Genomic DNA, 16322 nt, shown 5'->3' on the forward strand with positions numbered 1-16322 from the left:
GGTCAGTTTTCTTTAGTATATCTTTGTCTTTATGGTAATATATGACTAATTTTTTCAGTTTTCACTGTCAATTTCACTTGATTTTGGAAAATTGGCTCCAACTTTGCCCTCGCCCTCCAGTATTTTGACGAAATCACGCCATTGCTTAAAATTTCATACAAAAAAATCAATCAGATCCTGTGTTCTCTTTACTGACACAAAATTTGACATGGCAACAACATGGTAATACAACACCAGGGAAAAGGGTCAATTTATTTGGATGGCTTTTCTAACAAGAGCTTAAGGAATAACGTAAGTGGCTTAAAAAACATGTATCGGTGATAACTTTTCACAAAAAAAATACCGCAATTAAAGTGCGCAATTAAAGCTCACTAAAAAAAAAGTGCGCAATTAAAGCGCACTTTAAGAAAAAATGAATTAAAGGAATAGAGTAATTGAATTCTCTCTTCTGTGTAATAAGGTTTTTTGCCTTTTAACATTTTTAATTCTGTTAATTTTTATTTTATCTGTTGTTCGATTTTCCGCGGTTTTGTTTTTTAGGTTTTTAATTCTCCGAATTGGGGTGTTTATTTGTGTTTCTTTCCATTTTCTCCCCAAGCTGTTTGTTTTTATCTGGTTTATTTTGCTCATATTTTCGTTCAGAAAATGTGAATGCGTTTCCTTGTAACTTTCCCCTATAGCGCTGAAGAAGGCAAGTGGATGTCCTCCCGAAATATCGTTGGTGTTAAAAAAATCATTCTTTGTATCATTTTTTAATTTGTGTTTTGTTATGGAAAGTCAATTTGGTTTACGAAACTATCTTTACAGTGCCCTTTCTAATGCGGAATATAAGAAAGCGATGTGTATTTTAATAAGCGATCTAAAAAGAAAGCGATCTATATTTTTCTCTTCGATAGCACTTGTGTCAGAAAAGATTAATGCACTCAATGCCTTGATTGTTAAGAGCCTCCTTGTTGGTCCATAGATTTGCAAGACTTTAGTTTTCTTTTAAGACACAAAAATCCTCACGGTTTGTTTCTCCCCTCGGGCTTTTGCTCTCAGACATTAATTCACAGCAAAAAAATTAGCCTAAAATCGTAATAGCTAATCAGATGCCTAAGAATTTGCTTACCATATATTTCCACCAATAACAGCGGAGAACGGCGAAGGCTTCAATGATAGTCTTGCTACATTCCTTGTTTCTCACCAGAGTCGTCTTCAGCAGGGGGGAGTACCCGGTCGGACCCCTGTCCACAACAAACACACACTGTACGACTCGTACAAAAGTAACAAAAATATCTATAAACTCTTTTTTGTTGCGCTTTATAAAGTTTTTAAATACCTCCCCTCAACAATAATCCTAGATAAGGGCTTGCTTCTCACACTTAAAAGAAACAACTTTAATCAAGGCAAAAAACTATATTTTTTTTGCCACTCAAAAAGTAACGCATTAGTAGTTTGATGATGATGAAACGCGCTCCCTGCAAACATCCGTCTATTTAGAAATTTTCGCTTTATTTATCGCTTTGTATATTTCTTTTTGAAGGCTTCGAAGTTTTGTTTACTTCATATGATAGAACTGAATGAAGATGAGACAAAATTCGTAAAGCGCTATGAATGAATGAGGAGGAGGATTTCTTAAGAAGGAGGGAAATCAGAGCTTCATTTAAGGCACACAAGGATGAAGTTATTTTGGGGGAAGGGGTGCACAGCTTAGAAAAAACGCAATGAAAATAGTTAAATTGGGGAAGGAACAGGCCTGACCTATCTAGGAGCGTGTCTGTTCTACGTCCTTACGTATGAAATCATTGTGCTATGAATGATTTATCTCTGTTTTCAAGGTTGTCAGGTCACATCAGCTCTCTACGCACTTTAGAGCATAACGACGTATGTGATGAATCCCTATGGCCTGTCGTTGAAGAAGGATCTGACGTTGAAGACCTTAATTGCCATCAATAGTTGATTTTATAGAAATTTTCAGAGTAAACATACTGTCAATTCAACTTTGCGAATATAAAATAAGTTTGAGCTTCTATTTTGAATAATGAAGTAAGTCTAAGTTCTAATAGGAGTCGAATTTTGCGTCGGTAGCTGGATACCACGCCACCTGATTGTCAATTATTTCGTCGAATTTCTTTTCTTCTACCTTATCTAGGTCTCTAGTGCCTTAAAGTTTTTTAACTTTTTTACAGTAAGACCTTATATGCCCTTTTTCTCATTCAGTAATAGTTGGGCTATGGAGCTCTCGAATTTTTAGATCATATCGTGTGTCCCTAAAAACTTCCCTCGTATTAATAATTTTTTCTTAATAAAAGTAAAAAACTCGTGTGTATCTTAAAAATAGGCAAATCGAGAATTGCATTTTTGACGAAGAAGACCTTCATATCCAGCTAAGTAGCTTTTGAAATAGCGGGCTCCAAATTTAGAAATAAGAAATGTGGGTTAAAAATCAGTAACAAGAAAATTAAGAATATGGGGCACCAAATAGCCTAAGTTGGAGATTTCTTTGACAGCATATTCGTCTTTCTGAATATTAAAAAAAAAAACACTTTTCAACTGCAAGTAAGAAGCATCGTTAAAACTTAAAACGAAAGAAATTATTCAGTATATGAAAGGGGTCGTCCCTTCCTCGATACCCCGCTCTTTACGCTAAAGTTTTTTAGTACCTTTAAAATCTTCTGATTCAAATTAAACGGCCCTTGTGTTTCAAGAGTCGTTCTTAATGGGCTGGGATAAAAGCTAAAACTTTAGAGTAAAGAGCGGAGTATCGAAGAGGGGGCAACACCTTTCATATATATTTTAATAAATGTTATATATTTAAATCATAGGCAGCGAAGTAGTACTACCTAAGTAAAGCGAAGTGGGCACAAAGTATTTTTTCCTGACCAAGGCACTTCGCATAGAAGTTTTCGCGGAGAATTCTGAACGAGCCCATTCGATTGGAAATTGAAAGTTCGAGTGCCCTCTTTAAGAATCTAAAGTGATTGGAGGGAAACAAGCCCCCTCACATGATCATCCCCACAGCCCTTAGGGCAAGGGCTTTAAGTTATGCTAGTTACCCATTGTTAACATATAAGGTTTTTTTTTTATCGAAAAGGTGGTCGTATAAACTTCGGAGGGAGCTCATTTGATTGGAAATCAGAAGCTGTATTGTTCTTTTAAAAGAGCCGAAAGTGATTGGAGGGCAACTAGCCCCAATCAGCCCCCCCACCCCATACCTTCTTTTCACCAAATGCATCTGATCAAAATTTTTAGAGAAGGGTTTCGTTCAAAATAGTCTAAATATCATATAACAATGCTTTCAGGGTCGACACGAGTTTTAGTAGATTGCGCCTTCTGGATTCCGAAGTGGCAATGGACATCCTTTTCCAAGGTCACTTGTTGGGGTCAATTTACTCCTTCATGGTCTATATATAGGTCAAACGTGTTTATTCTAGACTGTTATCTGAAGGAGGAAGTCCCCTGGCAACTTTCCAAGAGAGAAGCAATACAATTTTACATGACCCATCTATGGGTCAACAGGGTGAGCTAAGAGGGTGAAGATCCTGTTTATTTTGAACTGTGAGATAACAGGATTCATGATTGCTTTACAAGAGGAGATTCCCCGTCCACACGTGCTTATCCAGTTTTATTTTGGACTGTGACAAAGCAGGTATTACGAGTACTTTACAAGTAAGGAATCCCCGTCCACACATACTTGAGCATTTTTTATTTTGAACTGTGAGATAAGAGGTTTCATTAGCATTGACTATACAAGCGGAGATTCCCTGTCCACATGTGTTCAACCGGTTTTTTATTTTGAACTGTGAGATAACAGGTTTCATGTCAATGAACCCCCTGGTTAATGTTGTAAATATATCCAGAAGTCTGTATAAAAGTTTCATGAAGAATTAGTATCATAGTTCTGAATTGGACATTACTTGATACTTTTGTTATTGTTTTTGGAATATTGTAAAAATGAGTAATTTCACAAAGAATATTAAGAGACAGGAGGATAGTGATAAGAGTGAAGTAATAACCAGAGCTACAAATGTTGGAGTAGAAATAGCAGTGGGAAGTAGAGTAACTATCGAATGGGATTAGAATTTTAGCAGATAAATAACATGTTTGCATCGATTCAAGATGAATGAATAATTATGTTTTGCAGCCAAAGTAAAGATAACGAATATGTCCACCCTACAAGCTGGACTGAATGTAATTGCGAACCACATAGAGAAAAATGAACTGAGTCATTGAAAAAGCCAAGACACTTTTAATATATGAATATAATTTAAAAAAAAAAACGTTTCTATATCTTGGAAGTTTTTTTTTTCTGGATAGATATTTAGCTGGTTATCACTCGTTTACTCCTCTCCCACCTCTCTAGGGAGCCAATAAATGATTGTCTTAAGCGCGTATTCAGTGTGAAAGAGTAACTTTTCTTCAGGTGTACTACTGCTAGTTAGTTTGTGAACAGCATTGTGAGAGTTGACAGAGCAAAAATATGTTCCATACGTGGCCTCGTTGTTTATACCCTCTCGTGAGCTGGTCATGTAAAAATTGTACTATTACAGTAGGATACGGTGACAAATGTAGATTGAGCAATCCGGGTAAATTACATGAAGAGTATGCATTTCAGGTAAAGGACTGTTCGACCTGTGGTGGATATATTTGTGATTTGTATCTTCGAGGATATCGATGCTCTAATTGTCATTATGATAAATGTGAACAGTGCGAGACTGTCTATCCAGCCGATCTAACTATAGCTTATTGACATTTCCTATAATTAAGTTTTAATATAAATCCATTTTCATTTGAATAACAACTGTTTCTTTTTTAAATAAAATGTTTTCGCCTTTTCAATGAATTCGCTACGGTTTCACTTAGTCAATTCGAAACATCTGGTATAATTTTCCCTGTCCTTGGTACAAGTTTTTTTTTTACATATATATAATGAATATTCCAGCCAATTTGGTCGAAATCATTAAAAAAATTTATTTTGGATATGCTCCAAGACTGAATATTGATTTTAGAAAAAATACTCAATAGCTTTTAACTTATTTCGCACAAAGAGATGTTACCTACATGTAAGAAAATTCAAACATTTGAGAAAATTCTGGATTAATACTTTCAGAGCCATTGTTAATCACAGCTGTGTGTAATTTTTACTTAATATAATATTTTTTGTCAGTGTCGTTTTGGATCTTTACTTCAAATTTAATTTTTGCATTCGAACGTAGATTGGATGATTAATAGACATGAAATGTGGATTTTCCGTTCATTCTTCTTCTTCCTTCTACGTCTAGTTTCGTATATCGAGATGTTTTATTGAATACGAGGAAAAAATGAATGAACCATTGTTTTTTCTAAGTTTATGTTATTTTCTTTTACTTTTTTTTTTCGCCAGTGGCCTTTTTATATCTTTCTCTCTATTTTTTGTTTCATTATATAATAAACTTATATAATTAATAAACTTTCATAAAAATCGTTTAACAAAAAAGTTATCGGCTGAATACCGTTCTTTGCCAAATTGCCGCTACTGGTGTACCCCCAACTACTTTAAAGTCTGTTTTGACTATGCACTGAGGTTTATAATCAAACAGTTCGTGGTAACGAACTGTTATTGAGGAGCCACCCGGCTCAATAGTAACCGAAACTCTAAAAAACGAAATTTTTGATACCAATAGATACATAAAAAAATTGAATTTTTATGGTGATTTCAAATATATATGTTTCATCAATTTCAGGCTTTTCCATCAAAAGTTACGAGCCTGAGAATGTTTGCCTTATATTCGAAAACAGGGGAAACACCCCGTAAAAGTCATAAAATCTTAATGAAAATCACACCATCAGATTCAGCGTATCAGAGAACCCCTACTGTAGAGGTTTCAAGCTGCAAAAATGTGGGATTTTGTATTTTTTGCCAATAGAAAGATCACGGATGAGTTTTTAGTTTTTTTTTCTTCCCAGGGGTGATCTTATCGACCCAGTGGTCCTAGAATATTGTGAAAGAGCTCATTCGAACGGAAATTAAAAGTTCTAGTGACCTTTATAAGTGACCAAAAAAATTGGAGGGCAACTAGGCTCCCTCTCACGCTCTTTTTTTCACAAAGTCCCCCGGTCGAAATTTCCAGATAGCCATTTTGTTCAGCATAGTCCAAAAATCTAATAACTATGTCTTTAGGTGTAAAATGACTCCCCACAGTCCCAGGGGAAGGGCTGCAAGTTATGAACTTCGTCCATTGTCTACATGTAGTATTGGTTATTGGGAAGTATACAGCCATTTTTTTGGGGGGGGGGGGGGTTGTGTTTGGGAATGGATTTCTATGGGGAGAATCTTCCTTGGAAAGGGACATTTCTGGGGAGTGAAAATTATAAGGGAAATGTTACACTGGGAGGTTTTGACAGAATTACTATACGAAATTCTTTTTAATTGTCTTACATTCTCTTTGCCAAATTTTGTATGTGGAGATGTTCCGGGGGAATTATCCAGAGGATTTTTTCCGCGTTTTGTTTTCTGGGAATAATTTCCACGTAAGGGGGCATTTCTGGAGTGATCGAGAAACCGATTAGAGATTAAAGTCTTATTCAAATGAAAGAATGCTATGAATGTCTTTCCAGACTAAATCATCCGCGAATAATTTTACAGGGAGGGGGAATTTTCTGCAAGGAAGCACTTATATGGAGGGAATTTGACGAGGGGATGCACTTTACGTTGGATTCAATTCCACGGAGGAGTTTTCCGTTGGGGGGGGGGGTATATTTCATAGAGGGTCAGCCAGATTTAGCGGTATTATTTAAAAAACGAACAGAATTTATGGCATGTATGAATGGTTGCCCCTTCCTCAATACCTTACTCTTTACGCTAAAGTTTGACTGTTTACTAAAATTGAAACATGGGAGCCGTTAATTAGAATAGGAAGCTTTTTTAAAAGTGCTAACAGGTTTAGCATAAAGATATTTCATAGAGGGTCAGCCAGATTTAGCGGTATTATTTAAAAAACGAACAGAATTTATGGCATGTATGAAGGGTTGCCACCTCCTCAATACCTTACTCTTTACGCTAAAGTTTGACTGTTTACTAAAATTGAAACATGGGGCCGTTCATTAGAATAGGAAGCTTTTTTAAAAGTGCTAACAGGTGTAGCGTAAAGAGCAAGGTATTGAGGATTCCTCAGTTTCAACTCATATCTGTGCGTATTTACTAGTGTGTTCTTAAGAGGGATGCACCTAATCTCCTTTTATATGTACTTTTGATGATTTGATTAATGTGCGTGTATTTCACAAACTTCTCCCATCACATGGATACCATGAAGATATTATGGCAGGTGCGCCACTATGCCTAGGTTAGGAATTTAAGTCGTCGAAATGCCATAACAGTCAGTCTGTATTTCTCCGAGGTGGACGGGGTCACAGCCTCGGTCAAATGCTTATCTATTCGAATTAATAAAGACAGAAAGTTTCTTTTTTTGCCGAAAAGTTTATAAAAATGTATTAACTTTCCAAGATGACTACATCCCTAAAGGAAAGCTACAACTTTCTTGAAATACTTTTTGTAGACGCTGGACTAGAACTGAAAACTCCTGAACTGCACATGGAGGTTTTATAATATGGAGAAAATATTAATCCATTTTCTTAATTTTGACGTCATATGTGGTTATGGTTCTCAGGAAATATCAAGTTTTACTATTACTGTCTTTTGTACTTTTTTTTGGAAAATATCAAACTTTTAGATGCTTCTGTCGGCTGTTAAAATGACCTCTTCGTTTAAAGTTTTATTGTTGCTCCTTACCTTCAGTTGAAAAAGGCTTTTGATTTTCTTTCGTTTATTTGTATCTCTGATTACAGCTCTACAACGAATAGTTTCTAAATAGTTTGGCGGCACAAACAAAAACGTTCAAAATCCATCAGCTAATATGCTGCAGTGATTTAAAAGGCATTGTGTGACACTTGCTATTAGTCAAACCTCATAAAGTTCACTTCAAACTCTCCCGATTTTTGCATGAATTTGCAAGAAGTTCCAACTGGAGAAAGAGGGAATTTTTCCGCCAGTCCCATTCTTTGTAAAGGAAGTATTTTGACTTAGCATTAAGAATAGGTGCAGAGGGAGCAGCACCTCTTTTTACACTTACCTTAAATCACATCTTGAAGTGATGAAGGAATTTGCCATTCTCAAGACTCACTATTCTATAATTTAATCGGGTAATGTGTAGCGGCAATATAAAAGGCATTATCAGAGCTGCCTACCGGTGAAAAAAATCACTAGATTTCAGTTATTTTTCGGTTGATTTAGTGATTTTTTCAATAATCTGGTGATTTATGTGCTGATTTAGTGATTTTTCCTTTAGGCAATATAAAAATAACTAGAAACAGGGATTTCAGTTGATTTTTTAGGTTATTATGATAAGTCTCTCAAGGAGAAGGATAAAGAGGCTCTTGGTCAAAGGTTTCAAAACCAGATCCTTGATTTGCATGATTATGTTACTGCACCTCCTGATCTATGCCACCCAGTTAGACACCTGGCTATCAGTATATTAAGGCTCAGAACAGGCCATGCTCAAATTAGGAGTGTTTTATCTAAATGGAAGTGAGTAGATTCTCCATTATGGAGAAACTACATTACGGAGAGTGAGGTTTGCAATGTTAGATTCTCTATTATGTGAGGTCTGCAACGTGAAAGAGGATGTTAGGCATATTTTAATGTATTGCGAAATGTATGAGACAGAGATTGCCACTGAAAAAAGCTTGCCTAAATAATTTTGGTGCATTCACACTCAGAAGTATCCTGGGTCATGCACAGGTCCCACCATGGGCTAGGAAAAAATCTGTGGAGGTATTTTGCCATTTTATCTCAATATTAGCTGGAACAACACAAAAATTATGGTCATGAATTCACAATTATCTGACAACCCCCTCTTACAGTTGAAGTATTCCAAAATCAAGTAGCAGTTGTGAATGATTTCACGTACCTCGGTTCCATTCCGTCAAGTGATGGATCAGTCGAGAGCGAAGTCAACGCAAGAACCACTAAGACAATTTCCGGCCTAGGGAGACTCAATAACATTTGGCGCAACCCTTTTGTCAGCCATCTTACAAAAATGCGGATATTCAATGCATCTGTCGGCTCAGTCCTACTATATAGCACAGAAACTCAGCTAGCAACCGGTATGACTTCAAGGAAGCTGGTTGTAATCCAAAGCAAAGGACTCCGAGAGATAGAGGGACTTTGCTGGTGCGACTTTATCAGCAACACGAACCAACTGTCCCATTCGATGCAGATTCCATTGTCCCTGCAAGTTGCGAAACGTACACTGAGATGGTACGGCCATCTCCTCCGGATGTTAGAAAAAAACTTGGTATCACGTATGATTTCAACCACGCGGTCGCTAATTGGAAACGACCACGCGGTCGCCCAAGAACGAGATGTTCCGATCATTTCCTAAGCAAGGCAAGAATAAGAACTGAAGATGAGCCTGCGGCGGCTCACCACCGGGTTTGCTGGAGAAGGATAGTGTCTGCTCTCTAGACGTTGACGAATTAAGTAAAAAAGTAAGTCTCAAGATAACTAGAATTTCCTGTATTTCAAAAATGTGTAATATTACCTTCTCTTGAATGCAGATATTGTTATAATTTGGACCTTTTAATTTCAGAATTGTGTTGGTCGTATCTTCAAGCCAGAATAAAAAGTATATTTCTGTAAAATTTACCTTTTTGTAGCATATCGCCTTACATGGGCGTAGGCAGCATATTGTCTAGGGGGGGGGGCAGTCGTGTGTGTGATGGCGGGCCTTTTATCGACTGCTTTTCCAACCATCTTCTTTTTCAGCCATGTCTAATGTAAATTTTAAGGTCTAGGGGGGGCCGCTGCCCCCCTGTCCCCCCCCCTCCCTACGCCCATGCCGCCTTAGTGTAATTCTTTAATTACTCTTAGATTCTTTAATTACTGCTTTAATGGTCATTTTTCTTTAGACAGCTTCAGCTGGTAAACTAATCATTTTTCTCAGATTGCTTATTCCTTCAAGGTAAATTTCCGTTTAATTTCTTAAATTTCTTTTGTTGAAATGCAAGAGTTTGAATATTTCAGTAGTGTTTGGTTGTGGTTTACCGTATCACAGTTACATTTTCTTGATTTTTCAAAGTTCATTTTGAATTTCTTTCGTTGAAATGCAAGAGTTGGAATATTTCAGTAGTGTTTGCTTGTGGTTTACCTTGTCACAGTTACATTTTCTTGATTTTTCAAAGTTCATTTTGAATTTCTTTCGTTGAAATGCAAGAGTTGGAATATTTCAGTAGTGTTTGCTTGTGGTTTACCTTGTCACTGTTACATTTTCTTGATTTTTCAAAGTTCATTATGAATATCTGTCGATTAAATGCAAGAGTTGGAAAATTTCAGTAGTGTTTGATTGTGGTTTACCTTTTAACAGTTACATTTTCTTGATTTATCACAGTTCATTTTGAATTTCTGTCGTTGAAATGCAAGAGTCGGAAAATTTCAGTAGTGTTTGGTTGTGGTTTACCTTGTCACAGTTACATTTTCTTGATTTTTCAAAGTTCATTTAGAATTTCTTTCCTTGAAATGCAAGAGTTGTAATATTTCAGTAGTGTTTGCTTGTGGGTTACCTTGTCACGGTTACATTTTCTTGATTTTTCAAAGTTCATTTTGAATTTCTTTCGTTGAAATGCAAGAGTTGGAATATTTCAGTAGTGTCTGGTTATGGTTATGTGTCACACTTTTGTTGTCACAAAAGTGTGACAACAAAAGAACTTAATGAAGTGTACTTTTCAGCACTTTTCGTTTCTTTTTCAGGAAAAACAGATAACTAACTTTAAGAGAAATACCCCGTTTCGTATAGTTTTTCAGGTTAACAAAAACATAATGTTACGCATTATATAAAGAATAAGCTCCCCTATTTCCAATACAGTAACGTTTGACCGTATTCTACTAATAAGTTTGACCATGTTCTATTTATGTTTCACCACGCGAATTATTTCTCTTTTTCCATATCATGATTCACTGCTCACTGACGCCTCGTTGTTTTGGAAAGAAAAATAATCACAAATAATTAATTACCAGTAGTGAGTGCTGATGCACACCCATCAAAAAAATTTTTTTTTTTTATTATTTGCCGTGAGGTGTAAAATTTTTGTTTCAAAAGTATGTAATTTTGATGATGACTAATGGGTGGTGGGACCCGTCCTAAGTTTACACTGATTTTGTCGATTATTTGGGCCGGGATGTTCATATGGACGTTGTCGACAAATTTAGTTCTCCCCTTACTCCCTTTACTTACATTTAAAAATAGTCTTTGAAGTACCAAGAACAATGAAAATGAAATATGACTTCTTGAAACGAATAACTAGAAACTTACAACTCTTAATGTCTTTAAAAATCAGAAAGTTGATGCAAAAGACCTCTGAATTTACTCTATATATGCAGGTAGCGTTTTTAGGTAGTAGATGGCGCCAAATTAAAAAAAAAATCATGTGTCCAAAATCAGTCAAAATAAACTAAAAATATATGGGACCGAACAGCTTATAAAAGTATTGCTTCTCTTTGAAGGAATATTTGTCTTACACGATCAACACAATCAAAAGGGTCTAAATAACCAAAAGATTGGAGGAAAACTAACCCCCTCCCACGCTCTCCAAGGACTTCCTCCCCAAAGACATCCGATCAAATTTTAAGATAGCAAATTTTAAGATTTGTTTCAGCATAGTTGAAAGGTCCAACCCTGTGTGAAAAATAAGCTAAAAACATATGGCACCAAATAGCTTAAGAAGGTGTAGCTTCTCTTTGAAGGGGTAGTTGTCGCCCACGATCAACAAAATGATATCTCAATTTTTATTGAAGAAATTTAACGAATTACTTTTGCTTCTCTATTTTTCACGGTTCAACGTGGCAATACTGACACAAATGAGAGACTACCCAGAAACTTCGTAATTTTGAAACAAAGACAAATCTTTCGAAATTGCAGTTTTCAGGTATGAATAAATCTAAAATGGACCAAGGGCGGCAAAAAATATCTGAATTTGATGCCCTTATTAATTTACGTTTATTCCCTTTTTTTGTGCTTCGTAATTTGTTTGTTTATTTTAGTTTTTGCGTCTATTCAGTGATTAATTTCTTGTTACTCGAATATTATTTATTTTTATCTTTGTCAGGTTTTCCGAGCTTGTCAAAGTGGTAACGAGCTGAAAGTAAGGAGTGAATCGGCCCAAAAAACGGAATTTTCATAAATAAAGAATTTAAGCTGATTACAATTTTTATTTTTTAAGAATTCAGTTTTTATGCTGATTACAAATATGTAAAATTCATTTAGTTTAATGTGACCTATCAAAAGCTAAGAGCCTGAGAAAATTCACCTGATTTTTCAAAAAAAGGGGGGGGGGAAACACCGCTAAAAAGTCAAGCAATCTTAATGAAAATCACATCGTCAGGATCGGCACAGCAAAGAACCCCGCTGTTGAGGTTTCACGCTCCTATCTACAGAAGTGTGGAATTTTGTATTTTTTTTTTTTGCAGAAGAAAGATCACGGATGCATGTTTATTTGTTTGTTTTCGAAGGAGTGATCGTGCTGAACCAATGGTCCTAGAAGATTGAGTGTTCAATCAAACGGATATCAAAAGTTCTAGTGCCCTTTTTAGTGACTGAAAGATTGGAGGGCGACCCCCCCCCACGCTCATTTCTCCCAAGATATCCGATCAAGATTTTAAGATGGCCACTGATTCAGCATAGTTGAAAGGTCCAACAATTATACCTTTGGTAATAACATGACCCTTCATAATCCCTGGGCAAACGGCTGAAAGTTACGCAGTTTGCCCATTGCTGACGTATAATATTAGTTGTTTGGGAATATACACATTTTTTTCGGGGGGGGGGGGTCTGCAAGGGGGGAGGGGGAGATTATCCCAAGGAAAATTTTCGGTAGGAAAGTTTCCAGGGAGAATTTTTCAGAGAAACTTTTACACGGGGGAGGGGAGAGGAGTGGATTTCCTGATTATAAAAACGGTTGTAAATTTAAAAAAAACAGTTTTTCACCTAAGAAAAAGTAAGGAGCAACACCAAGCCTTAAACGAGCAGAAATTATTCTGTATTCGAGCCCCCTTCGTATACAGAAGAATTACTGATTGTTATAAGTTTTAATGTTGCTCCTTATTTTCAATTGAAAACACTTGTTGTTTATCTAATCTCTCCAAAGTTTTAGTTAGATATATTCACGTGTGTGCGGGAATTGTACGAGAACTATTTTGTGAATAAAACTCCTCTAAGTAATCCGCAATTTGAGCTGATCTCACCTAGCGTCAATAACTTCGAACTTTAATTTGCAAAAACAGAGTTTTGTTTTATTTGTTTAAATTTTTTACTGACAGACAGCATATAAATGTTTAGAAAAATATTTGAAAAGTCGTTACAGTTGCAACTGCTTGAGTATTTTTTAATTCAAGCTTTATAAAAGAACATTTTACGGTGTTCCCGACATGACATAAACAAAAGATAACAATACTTCTCGTTAAATAAAAACATCAAGACCCTCAACACAGAAAAACTAAAAAAATCAAGATGGATAATTAACTCAAAATTCACACGTCCAGTTACTCATGAGGGACTTGGGTGACTCATGAGATTCACTCATCCAGACACACTGTACGTACTAAAACCTCTGTAACTTGATATGGGTCAGCATTGGAGGCAGGACGTCTGTCTTCAAAGTAGCCTTTTCGTTCTTCGGCAACGCTACGAGGAATTCTAACGCTGCAACCCCTGTTCGCAACTCCTGTAAAACAGATAACAATTATGGTACTTGTATGATATACGACCTATCAAAAGTTATTCTAATAGGTTTCTGTAACAATCAGTCCTAAAGAGATATACCAAAGTAAGATAAAAATAATTAGAAACAAATTTGGGCTATATATTTGCACGTTAGGGGATGGGGGGTAAAGTACAGTGGGTCTGCATGCCTAATGTGTTTGGTAGAATCATTCTGCATGTTATGAAGTAAGAATCTTTTTATAACTTCACAATTTCCAAATAATTAACCCCCCCCCCCCCCTAATGTGAAAATATATAGCCCAAATTATATATTTCCCATCTATTCTGTCACTTCTATTTGTCTCATCTCACGCTAAGTTGAAAGAAACTACCGATAAAAACGGTTCTATAATGCGTCAATGAACAATGAACAATTTGAGATGTAGGGCGTATATCATACAAGTACCGCAATTATCTCTTAAAATAACCGAAAAGAAGTATTTAGGCCACTGGTGTACAAAGAATATTATTCCAGGGTTTAGGAGATAAATAAGAAAAAAATACACAAAAACGTGTGAATGTTTTGAAACAATTGTAAAAATTTTGATGTGTAGTTGGGAAAGGCCGGATCGATTCCCCTCCTCCTGCATAGGTATTTGACAGAAGTTACATCAGAGGTGTTTCTATTTTTAAAATGGCGGTACTATTTAAAAATGAATTCTTAAAGATGAGAAGTCTAGGGACACGATAGCAAACAAAGAAAAATTTTCTAATTTTAGCTAGAATTATCCAGTTTTCTAATAAATTTTTCAGTGATTCCGCTAAGAAAGTATTCCTAGATTCATATAATGATTCCATACATTCCTGATTCATACAACGATTTCTTAGCAATTTCATTAATTTTGAAAAATATCAGAGTATCTCCAGCATTCCCAGCAATTAGAATATCCCCAACAGGAAAAAAATCGCTTATTGTAGGTTCACATAAACGCGATTTCATGCAAAAACGCATGTTTTTAAAAGTGCGTCCGAGCATGTCTTATCGACTTAGCCCTAATTTCACCGAATGTAATTTGCAAAGAAATACAACATCTGACAACTTGTTAACTGTAACACTATGGACAACTAGGCGAATAAAAGCATTAATCACATGCCTTCCACTGTAAACAAATCTTATTTATAAATCCCTTAAGGAGTACCGCGTTTAATGCTTCTTGGCTCTTCTTATTCTATGCACATTATTTCAAAACCTTTTTTTCCATTTTAACTTATTGAATTTTTTGTTTGCATATGACGTAGTTGCTCGCTTATTCTGCATTTTCTGGGGTTAACAGGTCTAATTTACCCGATAACTACCCCGATAAATTACCCGATAACCGTTTCAAGAAGTAATCCTCCTATGCTCTGACGTCATTGACGCCGGGCTTGTCGGATAAAGTGGCGTTCACATGTGTGTCTAGCTAGAATCCTGTGTCTAGACACGTGTCTAGCAGACTTCAATGTCTAGGCAGCGACCATTTACAAGTAAAATTCAGTGCTTAGCTAAAACTACAAATTTAGTTTCAAATAGATTACAGTAATCATTTCTAGCCAATCAAGAGAGCTTATGTGGGCAAAACTTTCAAAATTGTAATCCATATTTTTACTGTCACAAGATAATGGATGCGATGAGCCAAACAATTGCCTTAGTGTGCTTCACTGTTATGTCTGCTGTTGCATATTTGACTAAAATAACAAAAAAAAAGTCATGAGCAAATTAAATTTCAGTTCAAAAATGTCACAAGACATTTAATGGATGAGATGAGCCAAACAATTGCCTTAGTGTGCTTCACTGTTATGTCTGGTGTTGCATATTTGCTTAAAATAAAAAAAAAAAGTCATGAGCAAATTAAATTTCAGTTCAAAAATGTCACAAGACATTTTTTACTGTCACAAGATAATGGATGAGATGAGCCAAACAATTGCCTTAGTGTGCTACACTGTTTTGTCTGCTGTTGCATATTTGCTTAAAATAACAAAAAAAAAGTCATGAGCAAATTAAATTTCAGTTCAAAAATGTCACAAGACATTTTTTACTGTCACAAGATAATGGATTAGATGAGCCAAAAAATTGCCTTAGTGTGCTTCACTGTTATGTCTGGTGTTGAATATTTGCTTAAAATAAAAAAAAAAAGTCATGAGCAAATTAAATTTCAGTTCAAAAATTTCACAATACATTTTTTACTTTCACAAGATAATGGATGAGATGAGCCAAACAATTGCCTTAGTGTGCTTCACTGTTATGTCTGCTGTTTCATATTTGCTTAAAATAACAAAAAAAAAGTCATGATCAAATTAAATTTCAGTTCAAAAATGTCACAAGACATTTTTTACTGTCACAAGATAATGGATGAGATGAGCCAAACAATTGCCTTAGTGTGCTTCACTGTTATGTCTGCTGTTGCATATTTGCTTAAAATAAAAAAAAAAAGTCATGAGCAAATTAAATTTCAGTTCAAAAATGTCACAAGACATTTTTTACTGTCACAAGATAATGGATGAGATGAGCCAAACAATTGCCTTAGTGTGCTTCACTTTTATGTCTGCTGTTGCATATTTGCTTAAAATAAC

At 35.7% G+C, this 16322-nt stretch overlaps 2 protein-coding genes across 8 annotated transcripts in view; one reads left to right on the plus strand and one right to left on the minus strand.

Moving 5' to 3' along the window:
- Positions 1-2008, plus strand: part of LOC148944794 (uncharacterized) — a 77076-nt gene extending 75068 nt beyond the window's left edge. For 4 of the 7 annotated variants that reach the window (XM_089099748.1, XM_089099750.1, XM_089099753.1 and 1 more), the window contains one exon: positions 1821-2008. In XM_089099748.1, coding sequence (XP_088955874.1) covers positions 1821-1938 — 118 coding nt within the window. In that variant the 3' untranslated portion in view covers positions 1939-2008. The remainder of the gene's footprint in view (positions 1-1820) is intronic. The other 3 variants (XM_089099751.1, XM_089099754.1, XR_016142810.1) reach the window with 2 other exon arrangements.
- Positions 2009-13379: 11371 nt separating this feature from the next.
- LOC148944795 (glutamine synthetase-like) overlaps positions 13380-16322 on the minus strand; it is a 29119-nt gene continuing 26176 nt past the window's right edge. The window contains exon 5 of the mRNA XM_089100620.1: positions 13380-13734. Coding sequence (XP_088956746.1) covers positions 13586-13734 — 149 coding nt within the window. The 3' untranslated portion in view covers positions 13380-13585. The remainder of the gene's footprint in view (positions 13735-16322) is intronic.

This window comes from Artemia sp. Qi Xiang Cuo, chromosome 14 (genome assembly GCF_049724085.1).
Source record: "Artemia sp. Qi Xiang Cuo chromosome 14, ASM4972408v1, whole genome shotgun sequence".
Taxonomy (NCBI): domain Eukaryota; kingdom Metazoa; phylum Arthropoda; class Branchiopoda; order Anostraca; family Artemiidae; genus Artemia; species Artemia sp. Qi Xiang Cuo.